General features: G+C 36.5%; 1 protein-coding gene across 1 annotated transcript; it reads right to left on the bottom strand.

The window, feature by feature from the left end:
• Positions 1-797: 797 nt before the first annotated feature.
• Positions 798-23,665, bottom strand: LOC124407341 (guanine nucleotide-binding protein G(s) subunit alpha). The gene is made up of 10 exons (XM_046883388.1): positions 23,418-23,665; positions 22,636-22,708; positions 19,354-19,408; positions 17,777-17,896; positions 15,011-15,108; positions 4,035-4,089; positions 3,690-3,763; positions 3,293-3,472; positions 2,356-2,560; positions 798-1,571 (listed from the first exon to the last, which is right to left on the bottom strand). The coding sequence occupies exons 1-10, from the start codon at positions 23,554-23,556 to the stop codon at positions 1,425-1,427; spliced, it is 1,146 nt and encodes a 381-aa protein (XP_046739344.1). The 5' UTR covers positions 23,557-23,665; the 3' UTR covers positions 798-1,424.
• Between the last annotated feature and the right edge of the window lie 656 nt (positions 23,666-24,321).

Here is a 24,321-nt window from a genome sequence, read left to right as displayed (position 1 = left end):
GCCGATTAAGGGAAAGAAATTCACTCACGGTCAATAAAATGTGTGTACAATTGACTTAATACCAAGAAGTTTACAACAAACATTGATGATCGCCGGTACAGAAGAAGTAGAATAAAATTATATCCTCGGCAATTGGCTAATCGCGCAATCACTCTCTCAGAACTAAAAGGTTGTTCCAGCCAAGGCAAATGTCCGAGGTAAATTAAGACATTACGCAAAATCTCCACAGCCAGCTATGACCAGTGCAACTGTACCAGCGATACATCAATCATACGCAACTCGAGATTCAAGTGGTGAACCAAGTTTCACAATCAGATAATACTCGGATCTCGGTGATTGTGAGTTCTACATACATACATATACGTCTCTATCTAAGTTGTTACGAACTGGATCTGGGTAATGGGTATAGATAAAAAATAATCACTGTCCACGGTGATTTGCTAATTATCTTCCACCACCAAATTGACAACAAGGGGCAAAACTTGTTCCTCGTCCTTCGTTCGCATATTAATAACGACTGCTTAGAGAGAAGAAATCTTGTCATAGAATCGAGTTACAACAATTTAAACAATTGTATTATCTGCATTCAATAAATGATTGTTAGATACGAAGATTTCCAATCTACTTAACCGAACTACAAGGCACGGCAAAGCGGTATACCTAATTTTAAAATATGAATTCTCGTTCGCGGATCGCGTGAACATACTACAAAATGAAAATGTCGATTGAAAAATCAGGGAAACTGATTCTAAGTGCCTGGTTTTCTTTTTCTTTTTTGTTTTTTTCCTTCTTTTTATATTAAATACCTCAATACGTTTGCGGTAAAGAAAGTTAACTCGACTCCGTGCATGATCTTCCTTTCTCTGTTTCCGGCACAAAAATATGATAACAATATATTTATCAGGCTTAACTTGACTTAGCTGTAATCAACTTCCCTGCATTATGTAATCCTTAGGTTTATTTTTTTTTTTTTTTTTTTGTCTTCCATTCAATTACAAAATACGTATGTATTATCGTACTGCACCAGCTTGATACCGTGACGTTACGGTTGATGGACTCCAGCGACTGACGAAAGAGATAAAGAGAGAGAAGAAAGAAGAGAGAAGAGAGAGAGAAAGAGATAGATAAATAGAAAGAGAGAAACATAAATTCAGTTTCGCCCCCGCCCTCCGGCCTCTCCCAGACAGCCCTTGCTCGTCTAGCTCCAAGGGCCCAGGAAGGTGATGATGCTCCGTTCTCGCACCAGGCCTGCGAGCATCTGTTGCAGGCTGTCGTACTCAACGCACGGCACAACTTCGAATTTTAACTTGACATATCGACGGGCACAGGTATTTCCCCCTTGATATCGTACTGTAATGCCGTTGGAGTTGCAGTTGGGCTCCGTAAAGAAGCGGACGAAGCAAACTACGGCTGCCAGAACCAAGTCACAATAGTTCGTACTGCCGCAGATGCATTCGCTGGATGATATCGCGGCAGTCGTTGAACACTCTCTTTATGTTCTCGGTGTCAACGGCGCACGTGAAATGTGGGTAACAATAATGCTTTCCATCCCCACTGGCCGTGCTTATGCGCTGAAATATTCATCGGCAATATTGTAATCATGGAGACAAACCAGGAGGGAAAAAACATTTACACTGCTGACCGAAAATTTGTTGAATTTTCACATTTTTTTTTCAATAGCATGTTGGCTTATATTTTGTTTTGTTTCTGCAAATTGAGATAAACTCAGCATTTTCAACACGGAACAATATGCTGATAGGTACTTCAATTCTGTCAACCTGATGTAAACAGGAAAAACATTGAATTGAGTAATTTCAATAGGACCGTTTAGGACATGCTCGAAAAATGTCAAAAACTTCACAGGGTACGAGGCTGTTTTCGTTTCTCCCCGAACACCGCTGTGTCGCAATATTGAGATTGTTTTGACGGAAGCAAAGATTACTCAAGTTTACTTTCAAGATATAAATTATTAGTAAAATTGATTTAGAAAATACTATTTTTCTACCGGTATTATTGGACTATAATGGGTAAAATATTTATTCTGCAGTTGATATTTCTTACTTTATAATGAAATTTGGAAGAGGTGGAGATTTGAAAGTTTCCCTCTTCCATAAGACGTTAAGGATCACTTAACCGAAAATAGTCTTTGCTCAATGATTCAGTGATGTTAATGAACACCACGCAAAGTAGATAAGTATATTTAATTAAAAACCTTTTTAAATCACAGAATGTACCCATTTGGAAGTTGATATCAAACCCCCTAAATGTAAGAATGTTTCTATGTCCTTCACTCGAATAGAAATAATGGCAAAAGAGGAAATCCAGTAGATTATCGATACTACAAGCAATACTGACCAGGAACTCGTCTCTGATGAAATATTTCGCCCTGATGACGTCAGGGGGTTCCGAGGGATCCGCGACGACGCCTGGTTCAACGGGTGTCTGGTATCTCGCAAATTCCGGAAAGTAATCCTCGAGCTTGTGTTTGCCGGCTTTGATCTTTTCCGCTAGAAGATCCTGCTTGTTCAGGAACAAGATTACGGATATCGTACGGAGCCATCTGCGAATATAGAAAGTCATACAAACATTAGCTTTGTGTCTTTTCTATGTCTCTATGCCCATTTTCTATTCACACATCCATTCATTAATCTACCGAGAGAATTTTAGAAATGTCTGATGACGTGAAATTTAACATATAAGGATAGATCCGCCTGCATTTATGCAATTCGGGTAGATTGCATGGATCGACGAATTTTTTTGATGCGTTAGATGATTGGAAAAATGTTAATCGGTAAAATGTACCCCGAGTTGCATAAATGAAGGCGGATTTTTACTCCAGGTTAAATTCCCCATCAAAACAGTTTAATGATGGGAAAAGACAGCAATAACGTGCCGTATAAACCAGATTATCCTACAGGTTATGTAAATAACATTTTTCAAAGTGCTTCATTGGAGCTGTTGTACCCTGACAAGAAATCTTAGAAGGAATTAGAAGTAGAGTAATTCATGAAATTCTATAACATTTTGTCTTCATAATTTGTAGAGTTGAATCGAGGATATATTTCGGTAATGTCACTGAACGGTGAACGTGAAAGAATGTAAATATACGCTGTGTAATTAATTCCTAGGAAGCCAACAGGCGAGGAAAACAAACAGGGGAATAAACCATGCGGTCAAACAAATAAACAAACAAATCAAGGACGGAATAAAGGAGGTAAGGAAGGGATACGGAAGGAAGGAAGGAAGGGAGGAAGGGGGGAGGCAGAAAGGGAGGAAGGGAACATCCACTCACCGGTTATTCCAAATGCTCTTGAAGAGGTCGAGACTTTCTCTGAGTCTGAGTTTCGTCGGGTCTTCCCTAAGCACCATGTTGTAACTACTACAGGCCGTCACGAAGATAATGGCTGTCACGTCGTTAAAGCACTGTATCCATTTTCTCCTTTCGTCTCGCTGCCCGCCGACATCGAACATGCTGTAAAAAGATCATTATCACGGTTCGGGACGGGCGTTATTTACCCGTAATTATATAGGTATAGCATACCAATATATTACACCTAGCTGCTACCGCGTTTGTTCAACGCTTCCTACTATCAAACCGAGCCACCGCAATCAAATAGCAGCTCGGCCGTAAATTCACGTGTGATCCGGTGGTTAATAAACTAATACATATACAGTATATGAAAACTTACTGAAAGTTGACTTTGTCGACTTGAAACCGCGTCTCGAATATACCGGAGGTGAGGACTCGACACCTCAAGATATCCTGCAAGAAGCAACGTGCATGTGTATTGTTATCGCCGTAAATTGCATGATTTATCGTTATTTATCGCTGTATCGATCGGAAGCTCGATCTAAAAATAATAATTATAATGCACTTCACACAAGTGGAAATCGACTGGTTATACTAACATCGAAGCTTGAAACAGTTAGTGTGTACAATTGTACATATTGCAATCGTCAGATGATCTAGCATCAATGGATGTAAATTAGTATGTAAACAAATTGTGAACCGAACACGAGGAATTATCGCTCACCTGCTCCGTAGGTGTGTAGTCGGGTTGTTTCACTATCGCTACTTTGTCTAGGAAGCTAAAACATAAAGATAAGACATATACACTATAGTAAAATACGATATCATTACATACGATTCTTACTAGGGTTATATAGCAAATCGGAACAACATTGCCACGGAGATCAATGATGTTTCTACATGAGTAATTCTTGCATGGACGTGACAGTATATCAATTGATTTGTGTGTTTCATCCACTTTTCACAAAGGAATGTATGATATAACTGAAGGGAGAGCTGAAATAATTATTTAAACCGATTTTTTCCCTAAGTAGCTACCATTTCAATTATTATGATAAGATCGTCGTGTCAGACCGAAAAAAATCCATCATATTCGTTATTTGGCTTATTGAGTTTTTGATGAGGAGCTACTATATTATATTAGGTATCTGAAAACGGAGTCTGGTTTAAATTTCAGTTTATATCATCTAGCTTAGGATTTTTCTTTTCCATTCTTAAACGCAGTCGGAGATTACCGATCGGCGCCGATGTCACAGTAGGTAGATAAAAATTTCATAACTGTTGTATTAGAAGGATCAATAACTATAAAATACCGAATTTATTTTGACACAACCATTTTCGGTACAGCTAAACGTACGAAAATAAATATTGATAACGACTGGAAACTACAATAAGAAACTCTACTACTTCTATCAAATCGGATTAAGGATAACGTCATACCGATGCTATTCACGGTTTTGCACGGGATTCACACGAGTTTTTCAGTATTTCTTAATTTATAAACGATAAAATTCATTTACAAAAGAAAAAGAAGAACAATTTTTTTGCGATATACAAGGCACAGAGAACCTTGTAAAACCTGTAAATCGTTTTTCCGAATTGTGTGAATATAACCTCAACCGGTCAAGTCGTTCAGAAGAAAGAACAACCGTTGGAAAATAAATAACGAGGGCTATTTTCCTTTAATTTGGTCGAGTCCAGCTGCAGCAATTAAATTTAAAAACCAAAATATTGTGCATCAAAACATCTTAAACGAAAAATCAACAACTGTGTGCCGCGTAGCTCATTGTCAGCGGAACGCAATCAGCTCATTTTCGCCTTCAAAGATAATACATTATACACTCGATAGGTTCCGATTGCCCTGCGGCAGGTTCATCAGTTCCTAGGGTACATGGTTATCCCGTCAACGTTCTAGTAAAGAGTCATTCGAATTCATTTCACTAGACAATTGCAGACCTATTGGATTCTACGATACTATCCAGTACAGGGAAATATCGAGTATGAAATACTTGTAAGCACGTATTCGGTATTCGCCAGTGCATATGAGTGTCATCGCATCTTGCCAGTAGTGTAATTCCGCGTTGAGTCAGACGCCGACTAGGCTAACGTAAGAGGGCCGACCAAGATTCGCCGAAACCCCTTATTGACAGTAAGCGTCGTGATTCGTCGAGGGGATTCAGAAACGTATGTACGTTCGACGTGCTGCCGTAAGTATTTCAAACAAGTATTTCGTTAAATTATCTTAAAAACTGATTGTTTTACTACACAAGTTGAAAAGAATCTTGTCAGGTTTTGACGGAGGATACAAAATGGGAATATCGGTTTGTGGACACAATGGGCCGTTATACGAAACATTAAGACAAAGGTGTCTATTTTTATTTTCTTTTAGAGTGAAAATTTCTGTCTATATATTATCGTGAAAAATTCGTCAGCGTTTTTTTCTCCAATTTCGATGTTTTTCATAAAGCGGTATTGTAGTAGAGACAAGAAGCTTCGTTTCAGAATCTGAAGGCACTGAACTTTTTTTGATGCTTTAAAGTTGGATTAAAAATATTTTTCAATTTCAGGTGAAAATATTCATTCATCTTTCACAGATTATATCAAATAAGTACTTAGTAAGTAAAAAAATGATAATAAATGATGCTGTAATCACATAAATTGATATTGTATTGCATCGTTCCATGTGAATGAAAACCAAAAAACCGATTGTGAGGAAAAATAATGAAGTCAGTCGATTAATCGATTTAGAAAAATAATCGAATATACTCGATTGATCGGGAAAAAATAATCGATTATCTTCGATCATTCTTACTGTACCGACAGCGGGTTCGAAGCTGAACAATCCAACTAGATTTTAGCTCTTATCGCACTTACGCACATACTTATACAGTGCATCCATGGGCCTTAAATTCGATACACGGGCCTTCGCTGAATTCCCCAACAGAAGACGCGCGAGGAGGAGGAAAATCGATCGGAGGCTCGTATGGGTTAAGGTGTACATACATGGCAATCGCGGGCATGTACCTACGTGTGCGTGTAGATACTATATACAATATGCATACAGAGGTCCGACACCCCGTGAAAGCAAAGCTAACCTAACCTAACCTAACCCAAGGTCCGCAAGCAAACTCGGCGCAACCTAACCTCCCCCCCCCCCCCCGGCAATCTAGGCTTGCGGCAGAGCCGCCCAAAACACCCCCTGACTGCCCTGAGTGAGCCAGTCTCCTGCACTCGCCTAGTTCTAATCCGGGTCATGGGTCACTGCCATCGCTCTGTGTCCAATTACAGAGGAGCGTTGCTTGGAAGTCTGCAACAGCGGTTTTGTCGCGGTTGCGAGACGATGCTGCCTACGATGCAAATCCAAATCACAGTCGCCGGCGCCGACGCCCGGTTGGTTTGTCGTTACTCTGTAGGTAACGCTGTACTTCATTTGTTTTCAATAGCTACAACGACATAGGCGGTAAACTTTTTAGTTCTACAGATTATTTTGTTCTAGGTACAGACCTTGACCACCTTGACTAACTTCGTTATCTAACGTATTCGAAAATTATATAGCTGTACAGGTTATACAGGTTAGAAAATGATAATTAGTGTCAAAGTTAGGTTAGGATTAGATCACTGATGCGATAATATTGTTATTGGATATACCTATGCGCGCGCGCTCACACACACACACAGTAATTCGAAATTTATTTTCTTCCGACTCATACACTGCGATAACTTGACGTTGTTGCAACAAATTTCTGTCACAATTAGTGCAGAAAATTCAATATTGACGTATAATAATGATAATAATTACACCAAGTAGTTACTTCTGCAACATTTTTTTAGTGAATTTCAACAATATTTTAGGGTTATCGTGACGAGATACTGATTTTACTGTAATTTTCTTACTAGCCGTAACAAAATGAACTTAGTTGTACACACTTGCCTACATATATTTAGATTTTAATTCTTATCTCAATTATTATCATCTGTTTTCTTTAAATTCATTTATAAATCGTTGTATAATTATTGTACAATAATACCTATAATAATAATAACAATTTATAGACAGCAATAGAACGATTCGTTCGATCGAAATGACGGGAGAGTGATAAAAAAAAAAAAAAAAACAAACAAAAAAAAACGAAAAGTTCGTAAAACCTGAGAAATAATTGACGATGGGAATAATTGCATGCAAGCTTCATACATATTGCTAGCACAAGCGCTACGGTTCGTGCACCCCCTGCTGAAGGGTCGCGTCATGCCGCACAGGACGAAGGATTGCATATACAGTAACTCTACACTACCGGGTGTCTCCTGGGTCGAGGGTTAAGCGTGACCCGGTTTCGCCATGCCCTCCGACACCCTCGAGGTAACGCGGCGACCTTGAAGTCGGCGGCGTCGCCGTCAGCCATCTTTGTTTGGCCCACCCGCGTGCTGCCATTTTTAGGCGTCTGCGCTATATTTAAAGTCAACCTGTGCGTACGGTCTACACATAATATACTGTATATATTTTTATATATATATGCCCCACACGCGTATACACACCATGCTTGAGTATATAAATGAAAGAAGAAAAGTGAGTGAGTGAGAGAGAGAGAGAGAGAGAGATTGGATTTACATTATATTATATACACGGTGTCGGTTCGCATCGCGACGGCGCTGTTCGGAGATGATGAGAGCTTTTTAACAGCCGCAGAAAAGCTACAAACTGTTGGAAGGGAAAATTGAATCCGAGAAATGAACTTGTCATCGATTTACCTGAAATATGTAATACATTTGTAGAGAGAGGATTTTTACCAAAGTAATTGTATTTGTACCGCTTTGTGTGTGTGTGTTTTTTTTTTTTCTTTGTATTTTCCCCCAGAAAAATCTCGAAATTAGAGAGAAGATGAGATTTACTGAACTGCACCGTGGATCTCTAGAAGTGCTGCGATATGTTTAAGAAACTTTAACGCTAAGGAAAGAACACTCCGACATTACTCAACTGGCTCTGTTTCTCTTTCACTCTCGTTCTTTCTATTTTCGTATGTTTAGAAACATCGGATATTCAGGGAATTGTATACAAACAGCAGCAGCTCGCGGTTAAATTAAAGCCGAAGGAGTGCAGAGAGCGCACTAGAGTTTGCATCTTAAAGTTCAAAGTCGTTCGTCGTCTATTAGAATCACTTCAGTCTCCTTCTCGCACTTTGGCCACGATTTTTCCACATAACTTTCAAATTCACAATTTTCAGACTAGTCTGCAGACCGCAGAATGTTTGAATATTCGCGTTTGTACCAAAAAAAAAATTACCCAAGAAGATAAAAAAAATAAATATACCCATAAAACCTTGTGGAACTCCATATCAATATTGTCATATTCTGTTGTATTATCATTGACTAACTTCACTTCATATCACTTTTTTCTATTGTGACATTACGAGGAACGACTTGCGTTGCCATGCAAGTATAAATAATATAATATACAATTCGCTGCAAAATATTGAAACGCGATGAGATATAAATTAATTATATTATACTATACGTATAAGATATACACAAAACGGTATATCAGCAGACGACATTTATCCTATAACTCTGACTGAAGCATAAGACTCAAGAGGCTCACTTGTGCCTGCAATTATACAGCGTTTGAGTAGCGCAAATAGCCCACGACTACACTACACTACTTAGGCTCTTGCAGAATACATACTTCAATTCTCGCTAACTAATTCTACGCTGCCCGTATATCTCGTTGATCTGTTCATCTCCGCGTGCAATTGATCCTGCAGTAGAGAATGAGGGACGCACCTTATAAGCGCTCGCTTTGACTAAGTTCTTGACGTCTTGCACGACCTACCGAATCGCTGAGCGTTTACACGTATGCACGAAAGAAACACCGCAAAGAAATCGTCTAATTTTGTGATAGTCTATCGAAATATGTTACAGGTAGAATGAAGCCACCCCGAATGAATTCACTCGCTTCAAGAAGAGTTTCAAGCTACTGAACGTTGTACGACGTTACATGCTCTGGTACATGTACCATGAATTCCAATCACCCATCGTCAAGTAACATTCAAGTATTTATACACGGTGTCCAGTGGTCCTGGAAATGTTCTTTAATTTTACTTGTCCTTCAAAAGTCCTGGGAACCATTCTTGAATTTTTCATGTGTCCTAGAAATGTCCTTGAATTAGTTACGGATTTTTAACTGGACACCATGTTATAGTAGACAAAGTTTAACCGACGTCAAGAAGGAAGGATATTTTTTTAACAATCGCTTTACTGCAGCTTCGTATGACTTCATAGACTGCTTCATGATAGAGCTGTGAATCAATATTACAATAGAAGCGAATTGGAGACGGAAATATTTAGCTCAAGGTGCAAGAGCTTTTCTTTTCAGGATGATACAACATCCTAGAGTTAATCATATACGGACGGAAAATATACCGTCGCTTGGATTTTCACCAGAAAATTATTTCTCAATTCGTTTCCCTCCAATGTGTACAAGGTAAAACACACCTTGGTATCGAACGATGTGTCACGAAGTACACTGCCGAGTGAGCAAGAATTCTTAAAGTTAGTAATTTGTATGCGCCATGCAGTGTGGGATAGACGATAGGTGGGACCCACCCAGCTAATTGTACAAGGCAAGATACGGACCTGAAGAAAAACTCTCACCAAGTGATGTACGTGTTTGACTTTTCACCGTCGTCAGAATTGTCAATGTACCTATAACTATACTTTCTGGTGTACCAGTGTAGCACTTTGTTTCAGTTGACAGCACCAACATGAATTCAACTTTTGTAAGAATCGTAAGAAATTATAGTATCAGCCACTATATAGAATGAAAGATCACCAACGGATACGAAATTTTTCCAATAATAGCTACAAAACTAACTTCCATTTTGTACCCGTAACTAGATTTTTCAGTTACGGTAAAACGTCGAAATATAGTCAAGTACTGTGCGACGAAACTATATCTGTTATACTTGAACGAACCTTTTTCGAAATGAGTATTTTAGCAATATACATGATAACCAAAATATGCTGTTATTTTGAAAAGGCATCTCTCCTTAAAAACCATTCTAAAATTGCGTGAAATAATTTTTTCCCCTGATATTTCGTTACGTTAACGTTAACGATTTAAATTTGCGTTGCATGTATATTATCACACCTTAAAATGAAAATTGAATTTCGATTATCCGAACTAGGCTCGTTCCCAATTATAATTCGCATAATCGATGTTCTACTGTAATAATATCGTCAATGCCGGCTTCGTTATCCCCACTACCATAGAAAATAGGACTCTTGTACGATCTAAATACCTCGCCATGTGTACCTAGTAAAAGATAGAACATAGATATAGAATAAACGGACGTGAACCCGAGCGAATAGAAAAATTTAACGCCTATAATATACGCGACATTCGTATGTACACCACCAATGTATTAATGTATAATATATAAGAGACGGATAATAATTGTTTCGAGACACGGAACTATGGGGTAAAAAAAAAATTTGCATGTACCTACGAGAAATTGATCTTGTAGACAGACAGTCGAGTCGGTTCTAAATATAAAACAGTGTATATAAGCAGCGGTGTAGCGTTTAGATATCTCTGTATACCACCCATACCTAAACATAGATAGAAACATGTGTATCGTTATAACACGCGGTACAATGTAGTGTGCGTTCCGGGCGATTCGAGAGATGAGAGAATTGAACGAGGCTGACTGAGTTGGAGTAACGTCAGCGTATCGAGACGTTGAGCGAAAAAATCGCTACTTCGCACCTTTGGAATAACCGAAGAAGTTGAATTTACAAAATCTGAGTTTATTGCTGTTTGCTGAGTCAAAGGTTTGATAAATTTCAGGCATTAATCCTGAAGTTTGAAAGCAACGAATTTTTTCTAAAGATGCATCATTATTGCAATAACGTAACAAACTTCAGAAATAGGTGTGAAATCAAGTCACATGTCTTGTCTCGAGTTGACCGTACCAATTCTGGAAGAAACCGCGTGTTTACGCAACTCGTTTTCACCAGCCGGACATCTCTCGGCAGCGTATATCACGTTATATTATATGTATGTATGTATGTACATGCACCGTAGCAGACACACCCGTTGTTCCTCACGAGGTGTGATACACCTATTATGTTATATGAGGTATGAGATATGACCAACAGACGTAACACTTGCAGAGAATCGCGCGAGAGAGATCGGCAGCGTTATTTGTACACACCTATAACAAAGTATCGGATGCAAATTAAATATATATGCACATATTTTATAATATAAATACGTTGACGAGAGAAAGTTGTTGTTAGAAAAAAGATTCTAATTATGGCATTACCGTAATTGAAATAAAACAAAAGTTGATATTATATTGTAGGTACTGTATAACTCTTTTGTTCGACTGTTAAGATAACTTGTTAAAAATTATACAGTAAACTAAGAAATTAGACTATTGTTGGGATTACGAAAAAATTTAACATTAGGACTAATTGTAAATCGTTGGGAATACTTGCGACACGTTTTCTTTTAGTTCCAACAGTATTCGAACGTTCACATCGAAGTGATACTTATTTTAAAAGTTAGCTTACGATTAGCTGAATTTACGAAGCATAGCTGACGTTTGAAAACATTTTATAGAAAAAAGTACTTTCAGGGTAGTCACATATTTTTGGGGAAAAAATTCCATCACATTTCCAACTTTTCCAGGATCTAAAACTTAGTTTTCCCTTACATTTTCCCAGTTCTAAGAAGCCGTTACTAAAGCCTAAATCGTTCAGCTTATTGACTGTATATTCGATTTCAAATTCAATTCGAATCGAAGAAAAATATAATGTATGTACAAAAAAGTTAGTTTAATCAAATTTGTTTGCTCAACGAAAAAAGTAATCTAGTTACCTCAAAAAAATCATTTCTAATTCCCACGATAGAAAACTGACATTTTTACTGTTTTCCACTACCAAATACAAAACTCCTTGACATTTCCAGGATTTCTAAGTATTCCAGATATCTGACCAACCCTCGAATTTTTTCCTGCAGTCCAACATAATTCCCTAACTTTTCCCAACAATAGACAAAATTTCCTGCGTGCATAAGGAAAAAGAGGAAGTAAAAATAGAAAAAACCCTATAAAAGCCATCACGATGAACGACAAAGTTGAAATTTTTTCACCTACATCATTTCGATTTTTTTCCTTTCACCTTTTAATCCTGAATCTCATTTTCGGTCATCCTCGTTTTACTCCCTTGCACATTTTACGCACATATATAAAAAATATGCAGACGCATACAGTATCGATAAAGGTGTTTATACATATACGTATAAGTATATCATAGATAACAAAAGTCTAGCTAGACAGCTGTCAGAATGTGTGTACATGCATACATACACCCAATACCATATAGGTGTACCTATACATATAATGATGATACGTATACGTATAGGTCTACGTACGCGTTTACGATTTATTCTTCATGTCATTGCAGGTGAGAGAGAGAGAGAGCGAGAGAGAGCGTGTGTGCGAAACACGAACGCACGCGTCCATTCGCTCCTCCTCATCCTGCCGCCTCCTCTTTCTTTCACCTCGCAGGCAGCAATCAGCGAGCGCCGCGCCGCCGCTGCACAGCCTCTGTGTTGTATGTATATCGCGATAAAAGAACCGACACCAGCCGGGATGATGATAACGGCGATAGCGACGATAACAGCTGCGCGCATGGCCACCGATAACGTACCTACACCGTCGTTCGAACCTCTCGTATATCCTCCTCCCCCTCCCCCGGCCCCCTGCGCCAAACCGAAATCCTCCTTCTCCTCCTCCTCCTCCTCCTCCTCCTCCTCATCATCTATTTTAGGCCACCGAAATCGAACCGTTGCGTTGCGCTGCGTTGCGTTCCCGTCATGACCGCGAATTCCTCTCATTGATATTCCAAGCCATATCCGACATCGTACATTTCTTCAGTTGTACGATACACCTCACGTATTCAGTATATGTATAACCATGTATAACCTACTACACGCGTTACACCGCAGCGTGTCATGCGTATCATACGAATGACCGTTGCAAGTTGTAATATCTATGAATGATTATAGGCGGACGTGACCGCGAGATTGAGTTTTTTTACTATTGCTTATAGGTAACGTTTATAGGTGTTACTCGTACTTCTCTCCTAGTTATATGATAACGCTATATACTATACTATGTATATATATGTATATACATACACATCACATATCACGTGTCTTTTTCTCACGAGATAAGGGAGACTCTCGACGAGTCTGCAGGTTGTTGCACGGTATTCAAGACCACGATGATAATTATGTTGTTGCTATTGGAATATGTCCTCATGACATCAGAGCCTGACTGTCGCCGCCATTTTATCCCTACATAACCTAAGTTTTTCATTTTAATGGAGGAAAATCGTGAAATTTGAAAAATTGGGCTTTTAAATTACTCGTGTCATAAAAATTAACGAAACGTAATCAATGATGTTTCCGTCTTACCATCCACACGCAAAAAAATCCTGTCAACGGTCAGCTGCCAGCCTGGATGTATTAGTCTGATTTTTTTTCACCAGATGGCGCATTGCAAAATGACAATCCCAACAGATCGCATTTTCATTATTAGATGCTTCTACGGGGTTGTTGTAACCTCAAGTGTTACATACAACGTTTATCGCATATCACTGAAAACGACTTCGAATGGGCGCGTCTCTCGTTCTTCCGAACAAGCTTTCAAAAAACTTTCAAATCACTTCACGCTGCACTGTTACGTTCGAGGCCTCAAATAGGAGCCTCAACGTAAGTATCGAACGACACCGGGTACTAAATTGTGTCTATATTTTTGGTGGAACAATTTTTTCCGCCATCCTCCGCAACGTAACTTTTATAATATTCATTGGCAGACCAGTAAATAAGCATGAAAATTAATACTTTTTAGAGATTAATCCGGAAACTTGATTCAAGAGTTAAATTCGATTACGCTGAATCGAACGGTGATAAATAATTTTGCAATCAACTCCCGAGATCATGGTAAGAAAAAAAGGGTTAGACCCGTCTGATTCAGAATCTAATAACTTCATTAAAAAATATGTCAAACAAAAGTTGTTGGGAAAAAAAAAGAAAAAAAATGAAGAAAATAAAACCGTAAAAAAGTATCCCATGTTTATCTTCGTATCTTCTCAAATAAGGGAGAAAAAAAAAAACAAACGAAAAACCATTTAAATGGGTGAAGAATCAACGAGTGCGTGAAAGAATTTTCGTTCACCTTTTTCTATTTTATTTTTCGACAAACAAAGATGAACAAACGATACTTTTTCTTTTGTTTTTTTTTTCTTCTACCTCCTCAACAACTTTAAAAACGATTAAATAACGATCTCGGGGGTAGATTGCAGAATTCTTATCATCATTCGATTCAGCGTCATGGAATAACCCTTAGATCAAATGTCCGGATTCATGCTTAAAAAATATTAGCTTTCGATTTTTTATATAGCAAACATCGGACGAAATTAGAATAAATATCTCGACGTTGCGGAATTACGGGTTATTTCTCTATGCCTAGACCTGTGATTTGATTGACCTCTTTGTAAAACGATGGTATAGAATTTCGTTTATACCTAAGGACTTTACATGTATGCATCGGGTATAACAAGGTACACACATACGTGAGGCACCTCACACCGTACGCGATGTGATAGCAAAGAAATCTTTGATCATGCCAGACTCACTATTTGGCGCAATCGATGAGCTGATACTCGTTGCTGCGCTCAAAGCTCTGCTGGACTCCTCTGTCCTTCCAAAGCGTCTCCACAATCTCGTAGAACTCCTGAAAGCAAAATCATATACATCCGATTATCGATTGATTGTAGGGTAGGTATAAATAAAGTATCGGAATTGTAATGCTGCAGGTTATATATTGTAGACAACATAGCCAAAATAGCGCAAAGTAGTCTGTGTGTATGTGTGTGTATAACGTAACATCAGGTGAACATACAAATAAACTGACTGTAATTATTTTTCAACATTTTCTTGCGTAACTTTAGTTTGAAACTTGCAATATTACAACAAGTAATTACACCAAAGTAAAATTACTGAGTCTAATTGAAATTCAGTATTTATATAAACTATTATAAAAATATGTTCGACGTTGGAAAAAATTTTTTGTACAAGGAAAAAATAACAAATACTTGATACTCGACAATGAGGCTAAAATTTTCCCACTACTCTTATAATTCGGTTAAAAACCGTTTGGTCCCCCCCCCCCCCCCATTTGTTTCTCATTCTCTCCGGTTTCTCAGCCCTTTTGGTTCAAAAAAAGGTAACGTTTTATACTAAAGAACGACACTTGATAAGATGAAAGAATTTTACGGACGCAGGGAAAAAGTTGGTGCGTGTTAATTCGAGTTATACACACTTTAGGAATTATCTTTGAGCTGATCGTTGATAAACAAGCGGTTAACAAGCAAAGGCCAGAGTAGGAGGAACAATTATACAATTGTTAAATAGGAGCACGGGAACGAGGAGTGACATGGCATGAGGCCGCGTGTATTCCGTCATTCGGATCTCATCATCATCACAATCCGCCAGCAGCCATGCACCGTACATTCTATAAATAACATTTCATTTATCAACCGCGACTTCGCAGCTTTACTCTATTTTTCGCCAACATCCGGAGCCTCTTTTTACATACTATACATACGTATGACGATCCGCCAATAGATATAGTTTTTATAAACTCGAGTTGTTATAATAAAGTAGTCTTTCTTGAAAATATGTTAAACTACACGGATAATTTATCACTTTTATATTGTTGACGTTGAATATCAGCGCACAATTTTTGTGATAAAATTCTCCAGAAAAATATTGCTACCGATATTAACGACAACAATGCGAAACGTTTGAGAAAAGTAAGACGATTGATGATGTTTATATATATATATACGCATATTATTTTATAAACGAGTAATTCGCACAAACTTACATATAATATATATACATACATACACGTGCAGTTCGTGATGAGGGTAAGATTATGGAGCAGTGCCAAGGGTGTCAAAACTCTTATTCATAGTCACGTATAATGTATAATAAAATTATAACGTATGTAGGTATAGTATATTGATAGTTTTCGGTGAAACCGCCCGCTCCAGAAATTGTGGCAAACAAACCCCAGCCGCTGGGGCTCCAGCACTTGATTTTTCGCACGAGGATGAAAACCCAGAGAAAATCGCGTACACCAAGCACGTGGTGGACGCTAGAGACTTTGGCGGACGCCTCTGGGGTTTTACTGTAGTTTCAGGAGCGGTTGGTTTCACCGAAAACTCAGGAATGCGTGTGTGGGAACATTTAGATTCGGCAGCACTTTGACACTTTTGAAGAGAAAATGGAGAAAAAATCGTTTCAACAAACTACGGTAATGCTGTTTACAGGGTAGTAGGGTTGAAATTCTGAATTTGAAAGCTTACGAAAAGGCAAAATTCTGAATTTTTTGTGGTGGCGAAATTTGAAGTAAGGAAATCAAACTTTGAGGAAATATCAAAGTTTTGAATGGGGTGAAATCTGACGCTCAAGTTCCGGAAGTGCGAAAATGAGAAAATTTTAAAATCTGAAAGTTCAAAATTTCGAATGATCAAAAATTTTCAGTTCCGTGAATTTCTGGCTTGGTGAATTCCACCATTTTGATCTCTCTTTGCTTTGAATTTTCCATATTTTTACGTTCGGAATCCTGGTTATTCTGATTTTCGCTTAGTCTGATTTTTTACACTTACTCATTAAATAAACTATGCTGTGTGAGTATATTATTTTAACTTTCGGAATTTTGCTCTATCGTAACTTGAATTTTCGGAATCTTGAATTTCAGAACTTTGAGTCGTTGAGTTTCCGACCATTCGAAACTTTGTAGTTTCATTAAAATTTGATTTCTGTACTTAAACTTTCGCCACCAAATAATTTGGAATTAGGCGCTTCCGGAACTTTTCAAATTCGGAACTTCAACTCATGGATGACTGAAGTTATTCAGCTAATTAACTGAATTTCATCTTGAAAATTGAAAATACACGGCGTTTGGTGTTCGGACATGGCAGCGTGTGAAAGATAAATCAACTTCGCATCTTCCATTCCCGAAAGCTTCGCAGAGTTTGAATTTTTTGAAAAGAAATTTTCTACACAAGGACGACTCCGTCCCAAATAGAAAAAAATTGTTCGATTTAAAATATCTGATAACTTAAACAAATAACTCCGTAAAACTCATATTCGCCAATTTCATCTTCTTTCCAATCTTGATCCTATACAGGGCGATCCAATTTTCTCGCTTACAATATGAATAAAGTAAGACAAATGATCCGATACTTTTACTATATACATATAACGAACGGATTAATATCTCAAGTTTAATAAAAATAAAAATAATAACCAACGAATCGGTTCGTAGTGGTTATTTAAAATTTAGGTATAGACTTGAATTTAACGAACGAAAAGAAAAACTGCCAACTCACCGACGGGTAGTCGAAATCCGGGGAAGACGATACATCGAGGACGTATTCGACTCTGCTCTGGTTCGCTTGATCTTCGAGGATCACCGGTGGCGTCAAAGTGTTCATCGCGGTCGTTATCGTCTGAAAGTAGAAACAAATCATCACAATTGTATTTTCCATTTTGGAATTTTGCTACAAGTCAACGCAATGATTAACCCGTTCATTCGCGCATTTTTTCAACTCAATATTTTGAATTTTTTTTTTTATTACGAATCCGGGGTCAGAATTTAACAATTTCTAAATCCAAAATGGCGGATCGAATATGGCGTAAGAAAAATGAAAAAAACAATAAAAATTCGATGATTCTGGCCGATACTTGTTACCGGGGATTGTTGGTGTGAGATACGATGTAAAGAACATCATTTTGAGCTGGAAATAAACTGTGATAAGGTTAAGGCATTGAATTTTTTTTTATTGGGAACGCTGAGACTAAAAGCAGTGGAAGTTTGAAGCATCGAGTGATTCAGAGAGCTTGTAATACCTGCGGATGGAACAGAGACTAAATACTCTGAGAGAGAAGCTCTCGCGTTAAGTTGATCGGATTCCTGCGGCACGTATGTAACGCGGATCACGCCGTAAGATGTAAACTACAGTCTATATACAAGAAAAACGATCTCCATCCAGCATGCATACATACGTAGATGATGCGTGAACACATCCACGCTGTGTATCGCATTATATACATATAATATTTATATGTAGATGTAGATAAATTATCGTTCCGTAAGCTGCCTGTGTAATATACAATCCGCAAACAGAACGGTGAATTAGCACGAAGGAATTTCACATGTTGTTATAAATATAGACTATAGCTTACCGTGGATGAATACGTATGTAATGTATGTATGTATCTAGGTATAAGGTTAGTGTAAGAAATAATAAAATGAATTAAAAATGAGGAAAATACTTGAGAAAAAAGTCTGAAAATTGTCTGAAATTTTGAAAACAATACCGAACCTAGCAACATACCCATAGATTTTTCAAACTTTTTAATATACTTCAAAGTCACTCTGAAATTGCAAAATAATGAATATCGTTTTGATATTTCGTGACGTTGAAGTTCCTGATCACTTCAACCGGATATAATACAAGTATAATGTAATATAAGTATAAGTAACCGTGAGACGTGATACGAAAAGTAGAATTCAAATATGTGATTAAAAAGGTTTCAACTTCTCTATGAATTTTGTCCGACACCACGTAGGAGACAGTCACGAATCCAAGTTATTTTTTTACTTCTAGAAATTCCCATTTCAATCTCACTACTCGCAAAATCACTTTCATCAGGCATTAGTATAACAATATTATTCATACAATATTGTTTGAATTTGATCGTTAGAGGGATTCGGAATCTGTGAAGAATAGCATCTGAGATTTTGAATGAATTTCTGTGACAAGTAAAATTTGTTATGGATGCTGGTACTAATCGATTAGCCAAAATCTGCGAGAGTCTGAATTTCCAGTAAACAAATAATAACACAAAAAGCAAATAATAATGGAAAATGATATTCCGATTACAGCGATTTTACACAACTTACCAAGATCGCGTCCCTTATATTTTTCTTAATGTCCTCGATCTTCTGCCGCTTCTCCCTTCAACATAAAACAATATTATAGTATATTATAGTCATATTGTTTAAAACATATGTCGGATGATTTCTTGCGAATAAATTTTTTTCTTCGATACTTCACAAATTACAATGCAATGACAAAATTTTTTTATTTCAAATCAGTATACAATTGATTTATTTTTATTTCTTTCACGACCGCAAAGGCGAATATCATCAATTAATCGCTGACGATGAAGCATGATTTTTTCTTTTTTCCCGGTTTACCTAAAAAAAAAATCAAGCCTACGATTTTACATAAAATAATAACAGAATCTATATTTATATTGGTTTTCCCATTCCCCAAGAGTGACTATGACAATAAGCCTGAACAATGAATATATAAGCGATCTCCAGTTAAAACCGCGATTAAATGTTTCGTGGAAAGTGTTAAATTCGACATAGCATAATAACAGACCATATATTATAATAAATATATATGTATATATATATTTTATCACAGCACGACGACGCGACGACGACATGGAAAACCACAATGGTTTAAAAATACTCAACATCACACATGCAGATAAATGCGCGTATATTAAACCTGTGTATGCTTCGATATATTATTATCAGGATATGACTTTGCTACAACATTAGCCGAGAATCACCGGTATAACGAAATGTATAATAATATACATATAATAAGTAGATACGAGGCATTCCACGCAAATTCGACCTGGGTTTTACCCTTGTCTTCTCGGATTTGGCGCGCAATTTTTTCTATGAACTCGTTACTCGGTTTGTTTTTTCTTTTTTCGATTTTTTCGACCGACTAAAATTTTAAATTTGATCAAATTCTGGAAAATACTGTATCAGATGTAGAAATTTTCAAACTTGGAGACCCGGAGTGAGTCGACTTTCCTTTCTTAATGTTTTCAAGCTTTTCCCCGAAAAAAAAAACAGTAAAAAAATTAAAAGCAAAAGTCATTTCGCTCTGGAGGGTTGTTGAAACATTTTTATATGTCACATAGAATTTTAGAAAATTTTCTTCAGATTTTTTGCAAGATTTTTTTTCCCTCTTCATTTTGCTGATTAAAAAAAAATTTCAAGTGGTAAAATGGTTCCGAAAAATGTGTAAAAATTTTTTCAATCCGATGTGACACAAAAAAAAATGTTTCAGCAATCATCCATAGTAAAATGACTTTTGCTTGTAATTTTTTTTTCGAATTTTGAATTTTGCTCGGTTGATAAAATCGTTTCTAAAAATTGTAGAAAATTCAAATTGGATCAAAAAAAAAAAAAAACCGAATACCTTTCAAAATGAGGACAATCGTAGATAAAATCGCGCGCCAAATCTGAGAGGTCAAGGGTAAAACCCAGGCCGAATTGGCATGGAATGCCCCGTACATATAAATATATAATCGAAAGATTATCAAACTTCTTTTCAATTCTTTCCTCAGTACTAAACGACAATATTTTCGGAAACCATCGACGAAGAAAACTAATTTATGTGTGTTTGTGTTTATATATATATATATATATATATATATATATATATATAGATATGGGTATCTTATGCACATATCTAATTACAATGGATATATTGTTTTTATATTCTCATCGCGTATAACGCATGGCGAAATGTTTCGAGATCGAGGAAAATTTACTAAAAGAAAATCTTGGAACGTTGGAATTGATATACCTTTGGGTAAGTAAGTAATACCTAAGAGTGTGAAAAAGCGTGGAAATAAATCGCGTGTCCGAATATTGATGAAAACTATAGGCGGCTACAGAGTTCTAAGTAGGTACAATGCAGGTTATAACATCTCGTTATCACGTATACCGTATACATTATTATATTATACCTTATTCCACATCATACGTAAGGCGAAACTAGTAATAAAATGTCTCGTCTTTTCCGCGGCCCGAGTTTCTTATCACGAATATGTCTCTCATTGCTGCATAATTTACGACAACGCGAGCCGCCATTTTTTTTTTCTTCTTCTTCTTTCATTTTTTTTTCTTTTCGGTGTTGTTTTTTTTTTTTTTTTAACTTTTTCTTTTTTCCTTGTTTACATAATGTTTACACGCTCAGTGGCTGCGGGTTGGCGTGAGGTATATAATAACGTATAAAGGCGGGGTGGAGAAAGAACTTCGTACGCCTACGAACTGGCTTCTTATAATTTTCCATTACACACATACGGCGACCGATGCTTAAGCCGAACTTGAACGTCATCCGTCCTATTATTCGTTGTTTTGGTTTTTTTTTTCGTTTTTTTTTTTCTTACATTATTTTTCTTGTTTCTACCTCCCATGATTTTCCGTTTAACGCTTTACCCATACTATAGATATATCCTTGCGTTTCTTGCTCTTTAGCGTAGTCCGCAATACCTATAACCGTTATGTCACTTAAATATCATTATAACCGTATGTTCTCGACTCGTTCTCGACTTGTGCGTCAATTATTAACACAGACGTCATTCTCATATTCTCATCAGTTCATCCCAATATTAAATTTGCATCATATATATTTTCGATGTGAAATTTTCACAAAATTCTCGTAACTTTAGTCACGAACGTTCGTTTGGCACAACCTCCGTACCGTATAGCCACATACATATACATATACATACATATATATATACACATATATGTATATGAAATATACCATAATTTATTGCATAATTCAATCTGATATCGTGGAATTGTTTCGCTTGTATATTACTTGGAATAATAACACCAGCAGCTGCAATTCAATTGTTATCTACGTATCAACGCCGTTGTGGAATAATAAAACCGCCGTCGTTGCATATTTCAGGTTACTTTTCTCTCTGTTATATACATAATATACATATACATATATCTATAAATTTTTTACGCTTGGAAAAAATGAAATTTTAATCAATTTTTGCATGCAATCGAAACGATTACGATATACATGATATAAAGATTAAATAAACCGCGACGACGAATAAATAATCAATAATATTTCTCAACAATTTGCGGTACAACGAAGAATATCATTTGTAGACATTTTTTTTTTCTTCTTTTCTATTCTTATCTTTTACTTTTTTTCAATTTTTTCCCCAATAATTCCACTATAGAATGAAGTAATTTTTCGTTGCGCTTGTTTCGTGTGATAAAAAAAAAAAAAAAAAAAAAAAACCAGAAGAAGAAGAAGAAATGTACTCTAGATGAGATGATGGGTGCAAAAATTATTATTATTGTTGTTGTTATTATTATCATCATCGACTATATAATACTTACGCCTCGCTGAAGCCATTCACGTGAAGTATCCTCATCTGTTTAACGATGGTACTTTTTCCAGACTCTCCCGCGCCTGAAACACGCGTGAAGAAAACGGATATACATATAAGTATCTATACGGAGAGAATAAACGTACGAGCTGTAAAACGTTAATTTTTACAAACAATTGTAGGTGACGAGAATTATTTAAAATGGGAACTAATTTTTGTCTTCCATTAAAAATTTGACGATAAAAATTTTAACACGTTTGTAAAAAAAAAGATTCGAATTTTTACGTTTCATGTGTCTTTTTCTTTTTTCAATTCACGTCGTCGGTTGAGACGTTTATTACACGCATCAAATTTTGCCTTACGATAAACTTGTCCTGAATCACCATCAGGATGTATAATTTCTTCCAACAGATTCCATGAGTTAATACATTCGTAATAATAAAATTTTGGAATATTCTTTTCATTATAATATATATTTTCAGCTGTGCAGGATGATAATTTTATTGAGAATAGTTAGAATTTGCATTTAATTTGCAATTATTTGACAATACCGAATAAAGGTATAGTGATAATAATCATGATGACGTTAATGACGTTACCGTAACGATTCATGCTGACATGAAAAACCGTTATTTCTCACGATTTTCGAACTGTTTGAAATTCTACTAACGCGTAATAGAAGTTTCTTCAAAACCATTGTAAAAATAAGGAAATATTCGTTGCGATAACGTTACTAACTTGGATCCCCGTTAATAATTGCATACATATACATATATATCTATACATACGTACCGAGAAGTAGAAGGCGATGAGTGGCCCTGTATACTTGTTTGTCCTTTTGTAGTTGCCTGGTGATCGCATCCGAACGCCTCTTTTGATTTTTACTGTCATCCTGACTGGCCTTGGAGCTCTGGCTGCCAAAGCACCCCATGTCACACTTTACACACTTTAAACTACCGTTCCCGCGATATTCCCGTTTTTGTTTCGTTTCTTTCCCTCTTCTTTCTACTCTTTTCCCTTCTTTCTTTTCTTTTTACTTACTCTTCTTATAAATATTTATATTTTTATGTACAACATGTATCGTTTTATAATATATATATATATATGTATATACTATATATATATATATATATATTTATATATAGATTTGTGTGTTTATTTGACGTTTTTATTATTATTAATATTAATATTATTATTATTATTATTATTACACGTATAACAAGTTTACCGAATACGCATAACTATGTAAAATACGCGTATCACTTGCGCCGATTAGCTAATTGATGCACTTCCTCTATTATACTCATATAATATAATGTATTCTTCTTTGCGAGTAATCGCCGAACGGCGAAGCTGATGTAAAAATTTTTCTTCGACGGAAATGGCGGGAAAAGGTATAGAAATAGGACGAGGAATCGGTGGCGGGAGGGAAGAGGAAAACGAAAGAAAAAAAACTCGGACAAAAGAATATACACGACGAAATAGGTTCGGTTCTTTTTTCTTTTTTTTTTGTTTGTTTGTTTTTTTCTTGCTGTTCACTCTCTATACTTTTGCTCTTCTTTCTCGATATTATTTTTTTGTTCTTCTTTTCTTTGTTTCCTTCGCTTATATTGTACACAATGATATTAAATATTACGATGTAAATACTTTTTTCCTTCTTTTAATTCTACTTTTAGCCTTGTATTTTTTATTTTTA

Source organism: Diprion similis, chromosome 6 (assembly GCF_021155765.1).
Source record: "Diprion similis isolate iyDipSimi1 chromosome 6, iyDipSimi1.1, whole genome shotgun sequence".
Taxonomy (NCBI): domain Eukaryota; kingdom Metazoa; phylum Arthropoda; class Insecta; order Hymenoptera; family Diprionidae; genus Diprion; species Diprion similis.
The sequence above is the reverse complement of the archived record's forward strand: the minus strand, read 5'-3'. Positions and strand labels throughout refer to the sequence as shown.